At 42.6% G+C, this 24,317-nt stretch overlaps 1 protein-coding gene across 5 annotated transcripts in view; it reads right to left on the reverse strand.

The window, feature by feature from the left end:
* Positions 1-24,317, reverse strand: part of dym (dymeclin) — a 170,753-nt gene that overhangs the window by 78,177 nt on the left and 68,259 nt on the right. For all 5 annotated transcript variants that reach the window (XM_038989596.1, XM_038989594.1, XM_038989595.1 and 2 more), the window contains 2 exons: positions 19,551-19,664; positions 17,830-17,924 (listed from right to left, as the gene is read on the reverse strand). In XM_038989596.1, coding sequence (XP_038845524.1) covers positions 17,830-17,924; positions 19,551-19,664 — 209 coding nt within the window. The remainder of the gene's footprint in view (positions 1-17,829; positions 17,925-19,550; positions 19,665-24,317) is intronic.

Below are 24,317 nucleotides of genomic sequence, written 5' to 3' on the forward strand. Positions count from 1 at the left end.
GTATTGAGATATGATTACCAGTGCTGGCAAAGAGGCCTGGGTCCGGGTCTGTCTGTAGGGTAACTTGGACTCTATGGGGTCTTTTGTAGACATGCTATTACTGAGACTGAGTGAGAGGCACACCTGGTGATCCCCACTAGCACAAAGACTCTCTGCCATACTGACCGACTGCAATCCTTCGGCCTCGTCTATAGCTCTGACAGACATGGATTTCTTTTCTTTTTTTTCAAGGGAAGGATCAGCTTTAATATTGCGGATAGATTGTTAATTCCAACAATGTAATTGTCTGCATCATTTCCAATCCACCATATTATTGGGGGGTAAATATACAGTTAGGTTGGAGTCATTAAAACTCATTTTTCAACCACTCCACAAATTTCTTGTTAACAAAATATAGTTTTGGCAAGTCGGTTAGGACATCTTCTTTGTGCATGACACAAGTAATTTTTCCAACAATTGTTTACAGACAGATCATTTCACTTATAATTCACTGTATCACAATTCCAGTGGGTCAGAAGTTTACATACACTAAGTTGACTGTGCCTTTAAACAGCTTGGAAAATTCCAGAAAATGATGTCATGGCTTTAGAAGCTTCTGATAGGTTAATTGACATAATTTGAGTCAATTGGAGGTGTACCTGTGGATGTATTTCAAGACCAACCTTCAAACTCAGTGTCTCTTTGCTTGGAATTATGGGAAAATCAAAAGGAATAAGCCAGGACCTCAGAAAAAAAATTGTAGACCTCCACAAGTCTGGTACATCAATGGGAGAAATTTCCAAACGCCTGAAGGTACCACGCTCATCTGTACAAACAATAGTATGCAAGTATAAACACCATGGGACCACGCAGCTGTCATACCGCTCAGGAAGGAGACGCGTCCTGCCTCCTAGAGATTAACGTACTTTGGTGCGAAAAGTGCAAATTAATCTCAGAACAGCAGCAAAGGACCTTGTGAAGATGCTGGAGGAAACAGGTACAAAAGTATCTATATCCACAGTAAAACGAGTCGTATATCAACATAACCTGAAAGAAGAAGCCACTGCTCCAAAACCCCCTTAAAAAAGCCGGTTTGCAACTGCACATGGGGACAAAGATCGTACTTTTTGGAGAAATGTCTTCTGGTCTGATGAAACAAAAATAGAACTGTTTGGCCATAATGCCCATCGTTATGTTTGGAGGAAAAAGGGGGAGGCTTGCAAGCAGAAGAACACCATCCCAACCATGAAGCACAGGGGTGACAGCATCATGTTGTGGGGGTGCTTTGCTGCAGGAGGGACTGGTGCACTTCACAAAATAGATAGAATCATGAGGGGCGAAAATTATGTGGATATATTGAAGCAACATCTCAAGACAGGAAGTTAAAGCTTGGTCGCAAATGGGTCTTCCAAATGGACAATGACCGCAAGCATACTTCCAAAGTTGTGGCAAAATGGCTTAAGGACAACAAAGTCAAGGTATTGGAGTGGCCATCACAAAGCCCTGACCTCAATCCTATAGAAAATCTGTGGGCAGAACTGAAAAAGCGTGTGCGAGCAAGGAGGCCTACAAACCTGACTCAGTTACACCAGCTCTGTCAGTTAAAATGGGCCAAAATTCACCCAACTTATTGTGGGACGCTTTTGGAAGGCTACCTGAAACGTTTGACCCAAGTTAAATAATTTAAAGGCAATGCTACCAAACACTAATTGAGTGTACGTAAACTTCTGACCCACTGGGAATGTGATGAAATAAATAAATTATTCTCTCTACTATTATTCTGACATTTCATATTCTTAAAATAAAGTGGTGATCCTAACTGACCTAAGACAGGGCATTTTTACCAGGATTAAATGTCAGGAATGGTGAAAAACTGAGTTTAAATTGATTTGGCTAAGGTGTATGTAAACTTCTGACTTCAACTGTATATATCCACATACATACATACATACATACATATACATACATTCCCATATACACATACAGTTGAAATTTCACAAAATGTCTGAACCTATATACATTTGACAAACCCTGTATGTTTTACATTTGTTATCTTGTTGTTATTAGTCCCACCCTTCAGCTCTATTCAACCCCTCCCATCTCTCTCTTAACACCATCCATTTTGGATTTCTATTTTTCAACTGTGATGCTTCACAAAAGTACTGAACCTTTCTATTCTCATAGCTTCTACAGATTGTAAATTAAAGATAAACATTTTTGCTAAAATAATTATTATAATATTGATTGATTGACTATGACTTTAAAAATCACTAGGTAAACATTGCAATTCTTCAGCCATTCCTGGACCTGTGACCAAAAACGAGATACATATGGACAGTACCAAAAAAACAGATCTAATGACTCTGCCTCCTCACAGCAAAATCTGCAGAGCTGGGAAGATTGTATATACAACATTCTACTGGTTGCAAGAATTTAGTATAATAATTTAAATTAAAAAATTTGAAGTTTTGAATCTGCCGTTGTTTTGCGTATCAATTCATAAACCATGTGCCAAGGAATCGGTACATCGTGGCTTTGCATGATGTAACATATGCTTTGTAGAAAGTATTGCATTAGGGAAAGGGTGCCATTTTGGATGCAACCCGGGAGTCCAGTCCCCTATGCAGGCCTTATCCCAGCATTAGAGTTCTGCCACCCGACCCGGGAGTCCAGTCCCCTATGCAGGCCTTATCCCAGCATTAGAGTTCTGCCACCCGACCCGGGAGTCCAGTCCCCTATGCAGGCCTTATCCCAGCGTTAGAGCTCTGCCACCCGACCCGGGAGTCCAGTCCCCTATGCAGGCCTTATCCCAGCGTTAGAGCTCTGCCACCCGACCCGGGAGTCCAGTCCCCTATGCAGGCCTTATCCCAGCGTTAGAGCTCTGCCACCCGACCCGGGAGTCCAGTCCCCTATGCAGGCCTTATCCCAGCGTTAGAGCTCTGCCACCCGACCCGGGAGTCCAGTCCCCTATGCAGGCCTTATCCCAGCATTAGAGTTCTGCCACCCGACCCGGGAGTCCAGTCCCCTATGCAGGCCTTATCCCAGCATTAGAGCTCTACCACCCGACCCGGGAGTCCAGTCCCCTATGCAGGCCTTATCCCAGCATTAGAGTTCTGCCACCCGACCCGGGAGTCCAGTCCCCTATGCAGGCCTTATTCCAGCGTTAGAGCTCTGCCACCCGACCCGGGAGTCCAGTCCCCTATGCAGGCCTTATCCCAGCGTTAGAGTTCTGCCACCCGACCCGGGAGTCCAGTCCCCTATGAGGCCTTATCCCAGCGTTAGAGTTCTGCCACCCGACCCGGGAGTCCAGTCCCCTATGCAGGCCTTATCCCAGCGTTAGAGTTCTGCCACCCGACCCGGGAGTCCAGTCCCCTATGCAGGCCTTATCCCAGCGTTAGAGCTCTGCCACCCGACCCGGGAGTCCAGTCCCCTATGCAGGCCTTATTCCAGCATTAGAGCTCTGCCACCCGACCCGGGAGTCCAGTCCCCTATGCAGGCCTTATCCCAGCATTAGAGCTCTGCCACCCGACCCGGGAGTCCAGTCCCCTATGCAGGCCTTATCCCAGCATTAGAGCTCTGCTATCTGACCTGAGCCCGACGGGCCCTGACATTATACATTGGGTTAGGGCCGGGTAGGGCCAGTTTTTCATCAATAGCTAGGCAGAGTGCAGGTATCACAAAATTGATCTGCGCGCAGGGAGCGAGTGACAGACAGAGGGGAGCAGTTAACGGATTTACTAACAGAGGAAGTTATTTCAGATTTCGGGCTGGGCCTTAAAATTGGCAGAAGCAATCGGGCCTTGGTAGGGTAGGGCCTGAACGTTGTGGGCATGGGTAGGGCTCAGGTTTAAAATTCTCGCCCGTGCAGGGGTGTACCCAGCATGCCAAGCGAACAGTCTGTGTGCATGCAGCAGTCAGAAAGGAATGAAAAATCATAGAAACATGAAAAAGAATGCAAGAAAGAAGCAGGGGAAAGGCAGCAAATTGGTAGGAATAGAGTCTGGTTTAACCTGGAAGCATAGGACTAGAGTCCGGTTTAACCTGGAAGCATAGGACTACAGTCCGGTTTAACCTGGAAGCATAGGACTAGAGTCCGGTTTAACCTGGAAGCATAGGACTAGAGTCCGGTTCAACCTGGAAGCATACGACTAGGGTCTGGTTTAACCTGGAAGCCTAGGACTAGAGTCTGGTTTAACCTGGAAGCCTAGGACTAGAGTCTGGTTCAACCTGGAAGCCTAGGACTAGAGTCTGGTTCAACCTGGAAGCCTAGGACTAGAGTCTGTCTTAACCTGTAAGCATAAGACTCTAGCTTAACCTGGAAGCATAGGACTAGACGCTAGCTTAACCTGGAAGCATAGAACTAGAGTCTGGTTTAACCCGGAAGCATATGTCTAGAGTCTGGCTTAACCTGGAAGCATAAGCCTAGTCTGGAAACATACAACTCTAGCTTAACCTGGAAGCATAGGACTAGAGTCTGGTTAACCTGGAAGCATAGGACTAGTCTGATTTGACCTATATGCATAGAACTAGAGTCTGGTTTAACCTGGAAGCATAGGAATAGTCTGATTTAACCTATATGCATAGAACTAGAGTCTGGTTTAACCTGGAAGCATAGGACTAGTCTCGTTTAACCTGGATGCATAGGACTAGTCTCGTTTAACCTGGATGCATAAAACTGTAGCTTAACCTGGAAGCATAAAACTGTAGCTTAACCTGGAAGCATAGAGAATGAATAAGCAAGTGCAAAAGCTTCTCCCTTTGTGCGTTGCCCGAAGTGACCAGCCAGTGTTTGAGGCTACTGCACCTGGAGCGAGAGAAATACACTACGTTTCAAAAGTTTGGGGTCACTTAGAAATGTCCATATTTTTGAAAGAAAAGCTAATTTTTTGTCCATTAAATGCACAACTGAGAAAGAGGACAAGTACATTAGAGTGTCTCGTTTGAGAAACAGATGCCTCACAAGTCCTCAACTGGCAGCTTCATTAAATACTACCTGCAAAACACCAGTCTCAACGTCAACAGTGAAGAGGCGACTCCGGGATGCTGGCCTTCTAGGCAGAGTTGCAAAGAAAAAGCCATATTTCAGACTGGCCAATAAAAATAAAATATTAAGTTGGGCAAAAGAACACAGACACTGAACAGAGGAAGATTGGAAAAAAGTGTTATGGCCAGACAAATCTAAGTTTGAGGTGTTCGGATCACAAAGAAGAACATTCGTGCAACGCCATGCCATACCCTGTGGACGGCGCTTAAGTGGAGCCAATTTCCTCCTACAACAGGACAATGACCCAAAGCACAGCTCCAAACTATACAATAACTATTTAGGGAAGAAGCAGTCAGCTGGTATTCTGTCTATAATGGAGTGGACAGCACAGTCACCGGATCTCAACCCTATTGAGCTGTTGTGGGAGCAGCTTGACCCGTATGGTACGTAACAAGTGCCCATAATGCCAATCCAACTTGTGAAATCTCTTCAGATTACCTCAACAAATTGACAACTAGAATGCCAAAGATCTGCAAGGCTGTAATTGCTGCAAACGGAGGATTCTTTGACGAAAACTACGTTTGAAGGACAATTATTATTTCAATTAAAAATCATTATTTATAACGTTGTCAACATCTTGACTATATTTCCTATTCATTTTGCAACTCATTTCATGTATGTTTTCATGGAAAACGAGGACATTTCTAAGTGACACCAAACTTTTGAACGGTAGTATGCATATTGTACAGAACAGTATCTTTGTACAGAACAGTATCTCCTCATGTGGAGGCTGTCGCACCTGAAAGACAAGGGCAACAGAGGAGGGAAAGGGGAAAAAAAAATATTTTTTTTTTTTGTCTGTTTTTTGTTTGATAAGTGTTTTTCTGGAGAAGAGTTTAGAATATGTTGTTAAAAAGGGAGGCATAGTAAAATAGGTAAAAGTGCAGCAAATTTGGCTTTTTCATTTGTAATATTACAGCCACAGTGACTGAGGTAGTCAAATGCATATTATAATAAATTGTTATATACAGTTGAAGTCATAAGTTTACATACTTCTTAGCCAAATACATTTAAACTCAGTTTTTCACAATTCCTGACAGTTAATCCCAGTAACAATTCCCTGTCTGAGGTCAGTTAGGATCACCACTTTACTTTAAGAATGTGAAATGTCAGAATAATAGTATCGAGAATGATTTATTTCAGCTTTTATTTCTTTCATCACATTCCCAGTGGGTCAAAAGTTTACTGTGACACAGTGAATTATAAATGAAATAATCTATCTGTAAACAATTGTTGGAAAGATTACTTGTGTCATGCACAAAGTAGATGTCCTAACCGACTTTCCAAAACTATAGTTTGTTTAACAAGAAATTTGTGGAGTGGTTGAAAAACAAGTTTTAATCACTCCAACCTAAGTGTATTTAAACTTCCGACTTCAACTAAACTAGGCTCAGCAGACAGGAAATCCACTCCTTCTCTCATTCTCTGTAGCGCTAACATTGACATTAGTCTTGAGCATGCCGTAAAATCATTGGTATAAGATAGGTGCTTCTCCTTAATGACATTGACTGTTCATTTATAATCAATGCTTTACCCATGGATTGGCGTTATAGACAGACTTAACATGCTCTTAGAATTCCCACAATAAGGTTATAATATTTGTTTGGGAAAACTACAGTGTAGCGTGATGATGAAAGGAGGCTTGGTGGTTGTTTGGGAAAACTACAGTGTAGCGTGATGATGAAAGGAGGCTTGGTGGTTGTTTGGGAAAACTACAGTGTAGCGTGATGATGAAAGGAGGCTCGGTGGTTGTTTGGGAAAACTACAGTGTAGCGTGATGATGAAAGGAGGCTCGGTGGTTGTTTGGGAAAACTACAGTGTAGCGTGATGATGAAAGGAGGCTTGGTGGTTGTTTGGGAAAACGACAGTGTAGCGTGATGATGAAAGGAGGCTTGGTGGTTGTTTGGGAAAACTACAGTGTAGCGTGATGATGAAAGGAGGCTTGGTGGTTGTTTGGGAAAACTACAGTGTAGCGTGATGATGAAAGGAGGCTTGGTGGTTGTTTGCAAAGCGTCTAAGATGCAGATATGAAGACAGTGTGAGGTATTATACAATGATAATAACATGCGTGCCTCCTTTCATCACAAGCGCCACACAGTCAATCTATCTGCGAGCTATTCACACATTCATGTCACTGGCCTTCTGGGAAGGAACCGAGGGATGAAGACGGGAGTGTTCACTAACATAGTGGAAAGCCCTTTCACCCTCTGCTGCCTCTGAATATATGGACCTAAAAAGTGATTTTTCTTTAAAGTGTCAATTAATAACAAAAAATCCTTGACAGAAAATGTGCAAATCTGACATTTGGAAATTCCAGGAGTAAATTCCCCTGAGAGCAAAATCACGAATGTACTACATTACCTTCCCCACCCACCACCATATCCCTAAACAGCCAAAATCATAAATGTACTACATTACCTTCCCCACCACTACATCCCTAAACAGTGAAGACACGGACAATAGTGTCAGCAGGCTACTCTCTTAGTCATCATAAAACACGGTGGATTGTGTGTGTCCGCCTACGCAAAGAGTATTTCTGTTTCCACTTCCCCGTGGTCACGCAACAGCGTTAAATAATCCTGAAAGAATTGATGAGAGGAAGAGGAGTGCTCGTGTGGTGGTTCTGGTTAGCTGTCCCGTGACAGTGAGCGAGCTTGGCCAGGAAGTGTGTGGTCCTAGCCAGGGTCCATCCGGTAAAATGGGCTGTGTGCTGGGTCAGTGACTCACTGTTCTGGCCCTTCACAGTCTTATTCTTTCATATGGTTAAGTCTCCTAACCACAGAGAGCAGAGGAGAATCCTGTGCATGCGTGAATCCTCCTTCCTTTCAACAGCTTGGAACCATTAGTGTTACCATCACTGACTGACTAACTGAGTGCTTCACAGCTGGAGAGTACCCGCGAGACGTGATAATGTCTTTATTCAGAGCCAACCACAGACTGACAGCCAGTCTAGTGGTCTAACACGGAGGTATCATGAAGAATAGAGCGACAGCATTTCAAAGGCTGGACGACGTTCTGATGCTACAGTGCAGAGATCTCAATGCTTAGGCATGTATAAACGGAAAGATAAATATTTCACAAAATATGACTAATGTCTGTCTAATGACCAAGTCGATGACATAATCAGGGTGGAGTAAGTGTTTGAGTGTGTTTGTGTGCTTAGAGCTACCAAGGCAATCTGGAATATGTTGTTGTGTATCAAGTCATCAGGGCATTTAACCTCTTAAAATGTAGGGTCCCCTTGATATAAATGTTTAATTCAATGTCGTCCCTGAATACAGGGTGTCTCCTGAAAGCTGGGGATCTTGGCTTTCTTCCCGTACCATACAATCTTTGGTGTGACTTAGTACCATATATGAGCATACGGCCATAGAAGGGCAGGCCACACCCACGAGCCCATTTCAAGATGGCTGCGACTCACAGTCCAGATAAAGCTATGTAAATCTTGAACAATGTCGATATGTGATTAAAGCATAGACTCCACAGATAATGTTGTTTGATCGACCTGTGACCTACCATTATCGATTCACAGCCCAGAGAGTCAAGGAGTCCAATTTAAACTTTGTTTTCACTAAACAACAAACATCTTACAAGGTAAGCTTCCATGTGGTCTGTGTTTGAGCTAGTAAATGAATCGTTAGGTTCTTACGAACAAAAGTAGCCTAGTGTCAATGTTCTCCGATAATGTATGGCTGAACTGGAAGATCAAATGTCCACCTACATCTTTGAGCACCAACAGTGTGTTGTTTTTATCTTTCGACTGAGGAGTGGGTAAAATGAAAGATGGACAGTTGTGTAGCCAATAAGATAAGCTTTCCAGTCATATCAGATGACCTGGGTGGGACTTGTGTAGGACGGAGTAGCTCGTTAGCGTAATGCAAACAGTTGCTACCGGTACTTAGAAAGGACACACTCAGAACGCATCATAGTATTTTGAACGGATTCTTTCATCGCTTTGGCATAAAAATGGCTTATCAGGGATTTAAAAAGAAAGTGAAAAGCCAAGAAAACTACCCAACGGGGGTAAAAAGATGACAAAAGCCAGGAATACCGAGAAAGAGGCGTTGGAGGAAAATCTTAGTGAGTCAGACACAGATGCGTGGAGCTACCTATGACTCAGGTGGATACTTTTTTTCCCTCGAAGGATTGGATGCTAATTAATTAGTATATTAGTATATTAATTAGTATATATATATATATATATATATAAAAAATGTCACCTTTATTTAACCAGGTAGGCCAGTTGAGAACAAGTTCTCATTTACAACTGCGATCTGGCCAAGATAAAGCAAAGCAGTGCGACAAAAACAACAACACAGAGTTACACATAAACAATCGTACATTCAAATACACAATAGGAAAATCTGTATACAGTGTGTGCAAATGAAGTAAGGAGGTAAGGCAATAAATAGGCCAATAGTGGCAAAGTAATTACAATTTAGCAATTTACACTGGATTGATATATGTGCAGATGAGGATGTGCAAGTAGAAATACTGGTGTGCAAAAGAGCAGAAAAACTAAAACAAATATGGGGATGAGGTAGGTAGTTGGTTGGATGGGCTATTTACAGATGGGCTGTGTACAGCTGCAGCAATCGGTAAGCTGCTCTGACAGCTGATGCTTAAAGTTAGTGAGGGAGATATGAGTCTCCAACTTCAGTGATTTTTGCAATTCCTTCCAGTCATTGGCAACAGAGAACTGGAAGGAAAGGCGGCTAAAGGAGGTGTTGGCATTGGGGATGACCAGTGGAATATACCTGCTGGAGCGCGTGCTACGGGTGGGTGTTACTATGGTGACCAGTGAGCTGAGAAAAGGAGAAGCTTTACCTAGCAAAGACTTATAGATGACCTGGAGCCAGTGGGTTTGGTGACGAATATGTAGCGAGGACCAGACAACGAGAGCATACAGGTCGCAGTGGTGGGTAGTATATGGGGCTTTGGTGACAAAAAGGATGGCACTGTGATAGACTGCATCGAATTTGCTGAGTAGTGTTGGAGGCTATTTTGTAAATGACATAGCCGAAGTCAAGGATCGGTAGGATGGTCAGTTTTACGAGGGTATGTTTGGCAGCATGAATGAAGGAGGCTTTGTTGCGAAATAGGAGTCCAATTCTAGATTTAACTTTGGATTGGAGATGCTTAATGTGAGTCTGGAAGGAGAGTTTACAGTCTAGCCAGACACCTAGGTATTTAAAGTTGTCCACATATTCTAAGTCGGAACCGTCCAGAGTAGTGATGCTGGTCGGGTGGGCGGGTGCGGGCAGCGATCGGTCGAAGAGCATGCATTTCGTTTTACTAGCATTTAAGAGCAGTTGAAGGCCACAGAAGGAGTGTTGAATGGCGTTGAAGCTCGTTTGGAGGTTTGTTAACACAGTGTCCAAAGAAGGGCCAGATGTGTACAGAATGATTGTCGTCTGCATAGAGGTGGATCAAAAAATCACCCGCAGCAAGAGCGAGTGTATATACAAAAGTATGTGGACACCTTCAAATTAGTGGATTTGGTTATTTCAGCCATACCCATTGCTGACAGACGTATAAAATCGAGCACACAGCCATGCAAACATTGGCAGTAGAATGGACTTGCTGCTCTGTAACTTTCAACGTGGCACTGTAATAGGATGACACCATTCCAACAAGTCAGTTCGTCACATTTCTGCCCTGCTGGAGCTGCCCCGGACAACTCTAAGTGCTGTTATTGTGAAGTGGAAACGTCTAGGAGCAACAACGGCTCAGCCGCAAAGTGGTAGACCACACAAGCTCACAGAACAGAACCATCAAGTGCTGAAGCGTGTAGTGTTAAAAAAAACTGTCCTCGGTTGCAGCGACCGAGTTCCAAACTGCCTCTGGAAGTCGGGAACTTCATGAAATGAGTGTCCATGGCCGAGCAGCTACACACAAGAGAACGCTACCTGCTTGAATGCATAGTGCCAACTGTAAAGTTTGGTGGAGGAGGAATAATGTTCTGGGGCTGTTTTTCATGGTTCGGGCTAGGGCCCTTAGTTCCAGTGAAGGGAAACGTTGCGAGCTACTAATATTTTTATAGCTTTCAAATAGGCACATTCGTCTCTCCTGGAACTTTTCCCCGGGTCCTTAGTGTACAAGAAAGTAGAAAGTGTTTGTCAACATACCTGGTAAAATAATGTTTAATAAATAACTTTGAGGGCCCTATAAAATTTGTTTTTCTTCTCCCAAATTCTGTTTTATATCTTCTGAGTTGTACTTTTTCTGGTTTTAGATTTGTTTAGTTTTTCACTCAAAATTACAATTATTGATAGAGAACAACGACACTGGATGTTCTGAGTCCATTCTAATGCTTAAATCACATCAGAAGTCAATTTCTTTGTGCAATTGCCTTGTTCGGCATCCTGTTGAATGTGGAATGAGGGAGAGCACGGTTAGTTTTTTTGTTGTTTTGGAAAGTTTTGAAAGTCTATTGAAACAGTTAGGTTGCTAGCCAGCTATCTTTTGAGTTTGGATCTCGTGTCGCGGTTGGCATCAGTTGATGGGATCGCTACGATCTGTCCAGTGATCCTGCCGACCAAGGCCAGGTCTGAGGAGCTGCTTGGCGTATTTATTTTATTTAACCTTTATTTAACTAGGCAAGTCAGTTAAGATCAAATTCTTATTTACAACGATGACCTACCCCGGCCAAAACCTAACGGGGACAACGCTGGGCCAATTGTGCGCCACCCTATGGGACCCCAAATCATGGCCGGTTGTGATACAGCCTGGAATCAAACCAGGGTCTGTAGTGACACCACTAGCACTGAGATGCAGTGTCTTAGACCAATACGCCACTTGGGAGCCCTAGCTGCTAGCTAGCTGCCTATCAAGCCAGTAGGGGTTTGAGGGCTTGAACGCAGCCCGTGACGCGGTTAGCCACCGTGGATTGTCCCGGGCTTGTGGCTGTCTAGATCCCTACTGTTTGTTGTTGTTTCCCATCTTCCCTGCAACCTGCCCTGTCTGGAACTGCGAGGAGTAAGAGCGTAACCTACGTAGCTACCATGACAAACACCAAAGCCAGCAGGTGTACCGTTGAGGACAGTGGTGTCTCTCCATGACAGGTGAAGCGTCTTTTAAATGAACAAAAATAGTTTGACCATCAGATGTTACAACAACAAGAAAATAGCTCCAATTGTTGTGTCCAAATACTGGTGGAGTCAACTACTAATAGAATGAGAGGTCCAGGACCTGAAGAACAGTTTGCAGTTCTCCCAGGGTCAGGCCAGTGAGATTAAACAGGAGAACAGCAAGATGACAGCAATCTGTAAGTCACAGAGAGGACATCAGTTATGTATGTGAATCCATGATAACAATGACGGAGAAATTGGATTATCTTGAGGGACAATCGGCCAGGTCGCAATTGTAAATGAGAACGTGTTCTCAATTTGCCTACATGGTTAAATAAAGGTGAAATAAAAATTTAAAAAATCAAGGCGGAACAACATTGTTGTGGTCGGAATTCCAGAATCTCCACGAGACCTGGATGGAGTCTGAGGACAAAGTGAGGGAAATTATCTCAGAGAAATTGAATATGCACCACAGGAAGATTGAGGTGGAGCGTGCTCACAGGACTGGAAAACCTACCACCGGCCCAGGTGACAGACCCAGGCCGATAGTGGTCAAGTTCCTGAGGTTCAATAACAAGTTAGCTGTTCTGGAAAGAGCAAAGAACTTGAGAGGAACAAACATCTTCCTCAATGAGGACTATCCTGAAGTTGTGCGCCATAAGAGGAAATAACTTATCCCTACCATGAAAGCTGCCAAAGCACGTGGGGACATTGCTTACAGTATAGTATGACTGGCTCATTGTCCACCTTCCCTCCCAAAAGCCTGGAAGGGATGAGAGAGCCAAGCCTATGGGTTCGTAGCTTCAACCCTGCAGCACACACACACCAACTGATTAATGGACTGCTGAATGTATATTTTTTATCTTGCTTTGTTTGCTCTTTTCCATATACATTTACATTTACATTTAAGTCATTTAGCAGACGCTCTTATCCAGAGCGACTTACAAATTGGAAAGTTCATACATATTCATCCTGGTCCCCCCGTGGGAATTGAACCCACAACCCTGGCGTTGCAAGCGCCATGCTCTACCAACTGAGCCACACGGGACATATTATGTCTATCTCTGATAAGCTACCCAGGAAAGGCCTGAAAATAGACCATATTATTATAGGTAGCCTTAGAAATAAGGTTCATGAAATCAATAACATCAGACAACATTCATATATTAGCCATTTCTGAGATTCACAAATGTAATTCATTTGACGATACAGCAGTAGCAATACAAGGATAACATCTATATAAGAGACAGGAACGCTTATGGGGGAGGTGTTGCTGTATATATATTCAGAGCCATAACCCTGTAATGTTTGGTGAAGATGTTATGTCAAGTGTTATTGAAGTGTTGTGGTTGCAGGTTCACTTGGCACATCTAAAGCCTTTTCTTTTGGGGTGTTGCTATAGGTCAGATAGTGCTAGCAGTCAGTATCTTAATAATGTGTGAAATGCTTGACTGTTTACATCACATAGACTGAGAGGTTTACTTTCTTGGGGACCTGAATATTGACTGGTTACCATCAAGAAGAAGCTTCTCACTGTAACCAGTGCCTGTAATCTGGTTCAGGTTATTAATCAACCTACCAGGGTGTTTACAAACACTACAGGAGATAATCCACATGTATTGATCATATTTTTCCTAATAATGTAGAACTTTGTTCTAAAGCTGTATCCGTACCAAGTGATGCAGTGATCACAATATAGTGGCTTTATCCAGTAAAGCCAAAGTTTCAAACGCTGTGCCTAAAATAGTGTATAAGAGATTGTACAAAATATTTTGTAGATGATAATACAAATATTTGTTGGTCCAGACACTGCACTTGATGAATTTATGCTTCCTCCAATTATTGATAAACATGCACCTGTTAATGCTCGATGGATTGATGAGGAATTTAAAAACTATGGTTGAAAAAGTTTGGGCAAAAGGAGTGGCTAATAAGTCTGGTTGCCCATCGGACTGGCTGATTTACTGCAAATTCAGAAATTATGTGACTAAACTCAACAAAAAGAAGAATTATTATGAAGCCAAGATCAATGACAAAGAAAGATGGGGGAGAAAACTTGAGTACTTCAAATTTAATTATGGGCAGAAAAACGAATTCAACTCCATCTTTCATTGAATCAGATGGGGTATTAATCACAAAACCATTTGATGTTGAGAAATATTTTAATGATGGTTACTGAGGATGGTAGCTGACTCTATAGCCACTCCTATCTGTCATATCTTTAATCTGAGCCTAGAGGAAAGTCTTTGTCCTCAGGCCTGGAGGGAAGCCAAAGTCATTCTGCTACCCAAGAGTGGTAAAGCAGCCTTTACTGGTTCTAACAGCAGACCTATCAGCTTGCTGCAAACTGTTGGAAAAATTGTGTTTGACCAAAACAATGCCATTACTCTGTAAACAAATTAATAACAGACTTTCAACATGCTTATAGAAAAGGACACTCAAAATGTACTGTACTGACACAAATGACTGATGATTGGTTGAAATAAATTGATAATACTTCGATTGTGGAAGGTGTACTGTTAGATTTCAATGCAGCCTTTGACATTATCGACCATAACCTGTTGTTGAGAAACGTATGTGTTATGGCTTTTCAACCTCTGCCATATCGTGGATTCAGAGCTATCTAATAGAATTCAGAGGGTTTTCTTTAATGGAAGCCTCTCTAATGTCAAACATGTAAAGTGTGGTGTACCGCAAGGCAGCTCTCTAGGCCCTCTACTCTTTCCTATTTTAAACAAAGCATGCGTGTCAATGTATGATGATGATGATTCAACCATATATGCATCAGCAACCATATATAATGAAGTCACTGAAACCCTTAACAAATAGTTGCAGTCTCTTTTGGAATGGGTGGCCAGTAAAAAAATGGTCCTGAACATCTCTAAAATGAAGAGCATTGCATTTGGTACAAATCATTCCCTAAGTTCAAGACCTCAGCTGAAGCATGTAATGAATGGTGTGACTGTTGAACAAGTTGAGTAGACCAAAGTTACTTGGTGTTACCTTAGATTGTAAACTTTAATGGTCAAAACATAGAGATTCAACGGTTGTAAAGATAAGTTGAAGTATGTCCGCAATAACGAGATGCTCTGCTTTTTTGACAACACACTCCACAAAGCAAGTCCTGCAGGCTCTAGTTTAATCTTATCTTGATTATTGTCCAGTCATATGTTCAAGTGCAGCAAAGAAAGACCTAGTTAAGCTGCAGCTGGCCCAGAACCGTGGCACATCTTGCTCTTCGTTGTAATCAGAGGGCTAATACTAATACTACGCATGCCAGTCTCTCTTGGCTGACAGTTGAGGAAAGACTGACTGAGTCACTTCTTGTTTTTATAAGAAACAATGTGTTGGAAATTCATTATTTTTTGTCAACTTACACACAGCACTGATACACACACTTACTCCACCCACCAGACATGCCACCTGGGGTCTTTTCACAGTCCCCAGGTCCAGAACAAATTCAAGGAAATGTACAGTATTATACAGAGCCATTAGTGCATGGAACTCCCTTCCATTTTATATCGGGCAAGTGAACAGCAAACCTGGTTTCAAAAATGAATAAAGCAACACCATTCGGCACAACGCATAGATGCGCACACAGACACTACATGTTAATATTTGTAAATGTATTTAAAATGTAAAGACTTTTGTCTGTAATGTCTTTTTCGTTATGTGTTTAGACCCCAGTAAGACGAGCTGGATCCCCCGTGGCGTCGGCTAATGGGGATTCTAATCAATGCCCCCCAAAATCTGTCCCTTTAATTGTGCATCTGGCGAATGAGCAATGTGCCACCTAATGTGCTAGTCTAGCAATGGTTCTGTACTGCTGCTGCTCAATTCATGGCAATGTTCTCAAATAACCAATAATAGATATAAATGATATACAGTGCATTCGGAAAGTATTCATACCTCTTTCCACATCTAAAATTGATTAAATGAAATGTTTTCCTCATCAACCTACACACTATTCCCATAATGACAGAGAGAAAACAGGTTTTAGAAATGTTTATTACAAATAAAAAACAGAAATACTTTAGTATTCAGACCCTTTACTATGAGATTAGAAATTGAGCTCAGGCGCATCCTGTTTCCATTGACCATCCTTGAGATGTTTCTACAACTTGATATGAGTCCACCTGTGGTAAATTCAATTGATTGCACATGATTTGGAAAGGCACACACCTGTCTATATAAGGTCCCACAGTTGACAGTGCATGTTAGAGCAAAAACCAAGCCATGAGGTCGAAGGAATTGTCCGTAGAGCTCCGAGACAGGATTGTGTCGAGGTACAGATCTGGGGAAGGGTACCAAAAATGTCTGCAGCATTGAAGGTCGTCAAGAACACAGTGGCTTCCATCATTCTTAAATGGAAGAAGTTAGGAACCACCAAGACTCTTACTTAAGCTGGCCTCCCGGCCAAACTGAGCAATCGGGGGAGAAGGGCCTTGGTCAGGGAGGTTACCAAGAATCCAATGATCACTCTGACAGAGCTCCAGAGTTCCTCTGTGGAGATGGGACCACCTTCCAGAAGGACAACCATCTCTGCAGCACTCCACCAATCAGGCCTTTATAGTAGAGTGACCAGACAGAAGCCACTCCTCAGTAAAAGGCACATGACAGCCCGCTTGGAGTTCACCAAAAGGCACCTAAAGACTCTCAGACCATGAGAAACAAGATTCTCTGGTCTGATGAAACCAAGATTGAACTATTTGGCCTGAATTCCAAGCGTCCCGTCTGGAGGAAATCTGGCACCATCCCTACGGTGAAGTATGGTGGTGGCAGCATCATGTTGTGGGGATGTTTTTCAGCGGTAAGGACTGGGAGACCAGTCAAGATTGAGGGAAAGATGAACTGCGCAAAGCACAGAGAGATCCTTGATGAAAAACTGCTCCAGAGTGCTCAGTACCTCAGACTGGGGCGAAGTTTCACCTTCCAACAGGACAATGACCCCAAGCACACAGCCAGGACAATGCAGGAGTGGCTTCGGGACAAGTCTCTGAATGTCCTTTAGTGGCCCAGTCAGAGCCCGGACTTGAACCAGACATTATGGGGTATTGTGTGTAGATTGATGGGAAAAAACTATTTAATCAATTTTAGTATAAGGCGTAACGTAACAAAATGTGGAAAAAGTCAAAGGGTTTGAATACTTTCCGAATGCGCTGTACTTACTCATCATATCCTTCTGCTAGGAAAGCCTACTTTGCAGTTAACATTTCATTGAGAAGGATTTGGGGAAAGGTTTTCTGTCAACCCACAAGACGGTTATCACATCAACAGGCTGGCTAGACATGGAGTGATAGACAAACGCGTTCACCAGACAGACAGATGGGCAATTTTGCTGGAAATTAATTGGCAGATCGTGTTAGATTAGTTTTTTTAAGCCAATAGTGGATAACCAGGGTTGGGATAATGTTGCGTTGATTAGATAGTAGCTGGGAGTTTGCAGTGTCTGATACTTGTGAGATTTGTTTATGACAGTTTGTGGTGGAACATTTAATTTGCATGTACTTTCAGAGTTGTTCGGCGAGCTACTCATAGGTTGGCTGGTAGCTACTGGCGATCGATCCGTTGGGAGACTGGCTGTACTCTGACCTGCTAAACCTCTTCAGTCTACAGTTGGCCAGTAGGCTATGGTTCGAGTAAAGAGCATATCAATACCAGTTAAAATGCTTTGGCCATACCAGTGTCTGTGCTGACAGTCAACACTAGTTCTACAGAGTGCCTACTAAACCTCACCTGATGATGCGCTGGGCAGCGTACTGGTGTAAGCAGCGGAACTGGGCTGACATATTGGCCAGGGCTGCCAGGCAGTTGGTGTGCAGGTACTTATCCTGGAAGAGAGGAAATAAGAGATGTATAATGACCTTCCTGGAAGTCAATATCCATGTAGTACTAAAAACAACACAAGGTTGAACAAAAACACATGAGAAATGAAAATCTGAAGTAGGCCTAAACAAAGTGTATGTGGTCATGTAGGTGTGTGTCCAGGGTTTTTACTGCATATAAAAGTATTGGGGCGGGCCGGCCTAAGTGTTTTTTCGGGCCGTCTATGTCCAAACAGTAAAAACTGAAATGACTAAAACCAGATAAAAAGTATGTAAAAAATATAATTTATATATATATTTTTTATAATCTCAGAACTAACAATCACCAAAATAAAAGGAGAATCTATATTGAACAAAAATAAAACACAACATGCAACAATTTCAAGGATTTTACTGAGTTACAGATTATATATGGAAATCTGTTATTGAAATAAAATCATTAGGCCCTAATCTATGGATTTCACATGACTGGGAATACAGATGTGGATCTGTTGGTCACTGGTGTGACCACCATTTGCCTTATGCAGCGTGACCCATCTCCTTCACATAGAGTTGATCAGGCTGTTGATTGTGGCCTATGGAATGTTGTACCCACTACTCTTCAATGGCTGTGTGAAGTTGCTGGATATTATCAGTAACTGGAACATATTGTCGCAAACATCGATCCAGAGCATCCCAAACATGCTCAATGGGGTACATGTCTGGTGAGTATGCAGGCCATGGAAGAACTTGGACATTTTCAGCTTCCAGGAAGTGTGTACAGATCCTTGGGGCAGTGCATTATCATGCTGAAACATGAGGTGATGGCAGCGGATCAATGGCATGACAATGGGCCTCAGGATCTTGTCACGGTATCTCTGTTCATTCAAATTTCCATCAATAAAATGCAATTATGTTAGTTTCCGTAGCTTATGCCTGCCCACACCATAACCCCACCGACACCATGGGGCACTCTGTTCACATCAGCAAACCACTTGACCACACGACCCCATACACTTGGTCTGCGGTTCTGAGTCCGATTGGACGTACTGCTTAATTCTCTAAAAACAACGTTGGAGACTGCTTATGGTAGAGAAATCATCATTCAATTATCTGGCAACAACTCTGGTGGACATTCCTGCAGTCAGCATGCTAATTGCACGCTCCCTCAACACAATCTGTGGCATTGTCTTGTGTGACAAAACTGCACATTTTAGAGTGGCGTTTTATTTTCCCCAGCGCAAGGTGCACCTGTGTAATGACCACACTGTTTAATCAGCCTACTGATATGCCACACCTGTCAGGTGGTTGGATAATCTTGGCAAAGGAGAAATGCTCACTAACAAGGATATAAACAAATTTGTGCACAACATTTGAGATAAGCCTTTTCTGAATATGGACCAAAACTTTACATGTTGCGTTTATATTTGATTTTTTATATTGTATTGCGTACAAATCTCTCTCTTAGCCTGATGGCAAAAATTTGTAGAATTGCAGGAAATTAGCCAACAGGACCACACCCATGGGCATGCCACAGCCACGGTCACCACCTAAACCCCATTTTGATCCAGAAAAAACCCTGTGTGTGCGCATGTGTGTGTGCGTGTGTCCATGCACTGCGTATGCATGTACATCCATGTGTGTTTAACTCACCCTGGTCCGTGTCATGTTGTACTGGATGGTGCGTATGACCACCAGGATGAGTAGACTACCCAGAGAGATCTCTGTTAACTGACGTTCTGAATACCACGTTATGTTCTTCAATACCTGAGAGAGAGGGAGACAACATAAGAAATGGCTATTTAAATGGTAGCTAGTACAGTAGCTAACACCCCAGAAGTGGATAGTAGCTACCACTGTTCCTTCCTAATCTCGTAGACAATAGATACCACTGTTCCTTCCAAATCTCGTAGACAGTAGATACCACTGTTCCTTCCTAATCTCGTAGACAGTAGATACCACTGTTCCTTCCTAATCTCGTAGACAGTAGATCCACTGTTCCTTCCTAATCTCGTAGACAGTAGATACCACTGTTCCTACCTAATCTCGTAGACAGTAGATACCACTGTTCCTTCCTAATCTCGTAGACAGTAGATACCACTGTTCCTTCCTAATCTCGGAGACAGTAGATCCACTGTTCCCACCTAATCTCATAGATAGTAGATACCACTGTTCCTTCCAAATCTCGTAGATAGTAGCTACCACTGTTCCTACCTAATCTCGTAGACAGTAGATACCACTGTTCCTACCTAATCTCGTAGATAGTAGATACCACTGTTCCTACCTAATCTCGTAGACAGTAGATACCACTGTTCCTACCTAATCTCGTAGATAGTAGCTACCACTGTTCCTACCTAACCTCGTAGACAGTAGCTACCACTGTTCCTACCTAATCTCGTAGATAGTAGATACCACTGTTCCTACCTAATCTCATAGATAGTAGATACCACTGTTCCTACCTAATCTCGTAGACAGTAGATACCACTATCCCTACCTAATCTCATAGACAGTAGATACCACTATTCCTTCCTAACCTCGTAGACACCACTGTTTCCTGAAATATTTAACATCGACCAACATCCAAATCCTATCTCCCCCCAGATAACCTTTATCAATCAGGCAATGAGATTACTGGCAATGAGATTAAGAGAGGAAGCATCAGGAGTTTCAAATGTATCAATGTATTCATCAATGTATTCATCAATGTACATTCAGAGACTTGTCCCAAAGCCACCCATGCGTTGTCTTGGCTGTGTGCTTAGGGTCGTTGTCCTGTTGGAAGGTGAACCTTCACCCGAGTGCTCTGGAGCAGGTTTTCATCAAGGATCTGTCTGTACTTCGCTCCATTCATCTTTCCCTCGATCCTGACTAGTCTCCCAGTCCCTCCCACTGAAAAACATCCCCACAGCATGATGCTGCCACCACCATGCTTCACCGTAGAGATGGTGCCAGGTTTCCTCCAGACGTGACGCTTGGCATTCAGGCCAAATAGTTCAATCTTGGTTTCATCAGAACAGAGAATCTTGATCTTGGTCTGAGTCCTTTAGGTGCCTTTTGGCAAACTCTAAGCGGGCTGTCATGTGCCTTTTACTAAAGTGGCTTCCGTCTGGCCACTACCATAAACGCCTGATTGGTGGAGGGCTGCAGCGATTGTTGTCCTTCTGGAAGGTTCTCCCATCTCCACACAGGAACTCTGGAGCTCTGTCAAAGTGACCATCGGGTTCTTGGTCACCTCCCTTACCAAGGCCCTTCACCCCGATTGTTCAGTTTGGCCAGGCGGCCAGCTCTAGGAAGAGTCTTGGTGGCTCCAAACTTCTTCCATTTAAGAATGATGGAGGCCTGCTCTACTAAGCCCACTAATGATAATGACTTTACTTATTATAATGACGATCATAACAATAATAGTAATAATAACAATAAGGAGATCAAGAAAAAGGAGGGTTATTATTCTAAATAATTATTCTAAATATATTTTTCTGACAATTTGGTACAGTGTAAACACAAAATAAATTGTAAGTAATACCAGAGAGGCTGTTCTAACAAAAGAAGTCTAAAGCCTTAATTACAGCATAGCAAAGATTAAAACCAGCCGAATTTGTGAAATTGTTTATCCGACATGTTGTGGTATAGTGAAGCTTGGTGTTCACGGAATCAGTAGGCGATTAAACACTCCAACAGGCAACAGAAGCAGGATCTGTCTCATTTCTGTAGACATCCAGTTGAAGTCAGAAGTTCACATACACCTTAGCCAAATACATTTAAACTCAGTTTTTCACAATTCCTGACATTTAATCCTAGTAAAAATGCCCTGTTTTAGGTCAATTAGGATCACCACTTTATTTTAAGAATGTGAAATGTCAGAATAATAGTAGAGAGAATGATTTATTTCAGCTTTTATTTATTTCATCACATTCCCAGTGGGTCAGAAGTTGACATACACTCAATTAGTATTTGGTAGCGTTGCCTTTAAATTGTTTAACTTGGGTCAAACATTTCGAGTAGCCTTCCACAAGCTTCCCACAATAAGTTGGGTGAATTTTGGCCCATTTTAACTGACAGAGCTGGTGTAACTGAGTCAGGTTTGTAGGCCTCCTTGCTTGCACACGCTTTTTCAGTTCTGCCCACAAATGTTCTACAGGATGGAGATCAGGGCTTTGTGATGGCCACTCCAATACCTTGACTTTGTGGCCTTAAGCCATTTTGACACAAATTTGTAAGTATGCTTGGGGTAATTGTCCATTTGGAAGACCCATTTGAGACCAAGCTTCAACTTCCTGACTGATGTTTTGAGATGTTGCTTCAATATATTCACATAATTTTCTCCCTCATGAAGCCATCTATTTTGTGAAGTGCACCAGTCCCTCCTGCAGCAAAGCACCCCCAAAAATGAGGCTGTTATCCCCGTGCTTCACGGTTGGGATGGTGTTCTTCAGCTTACAAGCATCCCCCTTTTTCGTCCAAACATAACGATGGACATTATGGCCAAACAGTTCTATTTTTGTTTCATCAGACCAGAGGACATTTCTCCAAAAAGTACGATCTTTGTCCCCATGTGCAAACTGTAGTCTGGCTTTTTTATGGCGGTTTTGGAGCAGTGGCTTCTTCCTTGCTGAGCGGCCTTTCAGGTTATGTCGATATAGGACTCGTTTAACTGTGAATATAGATACTTTTGTACCTGTTTCCTCCAGCATCTTCACAAGGTAATTTGCTGTTGTTCTAGGATTGATTTGCACTTTTCGCACCAAAGTACATTCATCTCTAGGAGACACAACGCGTCTCCTTCCTGAGCGGTATGACGGCTGCGTGGTCCCATGGTGTTTATACTTGCATACTATTGTTTGTACAGATGAACGAGGTACCTTCAGGCGTTTGGAAATTGCTCCCAAGGATGAACAAGACTTTTGGAGGTGTACAATTTTTTTTTCTGAGGTCTTGGCTGATTTCTTTTGATTTTCCCATGATGTCAAGCAGAGGCACTGAGTTTGAAGGTAGGCCTTGAAATACATCCACAGGTACACCTCCAATTGACTCAAATGTTGTCAATTAGCCTATCAGAAGCTTCTAAAGCCATGACATAATTTTCTGGAATTTTCCAAGCTGTTTAAAAGGCACAGTCAACTTAGTGTATGTAAATTGTGATACAGGGAAATAATCTGTCTGTAAACAATTGTTGGAAAAATTACTTGTGTCATGCACGAAGTAGATGTCCTAACTGACTTGCCAAAACTATAGTTTGTTAACAAGACATTTGTGGAGTGGTTGAAAAACAAGTTTTAATGACAACCTAAGTGTATGTAAACTTCCGACTTCAAATGTATATGGATGATTTAAAGGTTATTGACTATAGACCTAATTCAGTTCGAGTTTCTTATATCCTCATTCTGCTGCTGCTTCAGCTGCATTGTTCTGAACACCAATATGCTGGTGAATTTTGCATTTATCTGACCTCAGGGAATACAGATTAAACTGGTGTACAGTAGTATCTGACCTCAGGGAATACAGGTTAAACTGGTGTACAGTAGTATCTGACCTCAGGGAATACAGATTAAACTGGTGTACAGTAGTATCTGACCTCAGGGAATACAGGTTAAACTGGTGTACAGTAGTATCTGACCTCAGGGAACACAGATTAAACTGGTGTACAGTAGTCTTCTGACCTCAAGGAATACAGATTAAACTGGTGTACAGTAGTATCTGACCTCAGGGAATACAGATTAAACTGGTGTACAGTAGTATCTGACCTCAGGGAATACAGATTAAATTGGTGTACAGTAGTCTTCTGACCTCAGGGAATACAGATTAAACTGGTGTACAGTAGTCTTCTGACCTCAAGGAATACAGATTAAACTGGTGTACAGTAGTATCTGACCTCAGGGAATACAGATTAAACTGGTGTACAGTAGTATCTGACCTCAGGGAATACAGATTAAACTGGTGTACAGTAGTCTTCTGACCTCAGGGAATACAGATTAAACTGGTGTACAGTAGTATCTGACCTCAGGGAATACAGATTAAACTGGTGTACAGTAGTCTTCTGACCTCAGGGAATACAGATTAAACTGGTGTACAGTAGTATCTGACCTCAGGGAATACAGATTAAACTGGTGTACAGTAGTATCTGACCTCAGGGAATACAGATTAAACTGGTGTACAGTAGTATCTGACCTCAGGGAATACAGATTAAACTGGTGTACAATAGTATCTGACCTCAGGGAATACAGATTAAACTGGTGTACAGTAGTATCTGACCTCAGGGAATACAGATTAAACTGGTGTACAGTAGTATCTGACCTCAGGGAATACAGATTAAACTGGTGTACAGTAGTATCTGACCTCAGGGAATACAGATTAAACTGGTGTACAGTAGTATCTGACCTCAGGGAATACAGATTAAACTGGTGTACAGTAGTATCTGACCTC

Source organism: Salvelinus namaycush, chromosome 3, assembly GCF_016432855.1.
Source record: "Salvelinus namaycush isolate Seneca chromosome 3, SaNama_1.0, whole genome shotgun sequence".
Classification (NCBI taxonomy): Eukaryota; Metazoa; Chordata; class Actinopteri; order Salmoniformes; family Salmonidae; genus Salvelinus; species Salvelinus namaycush.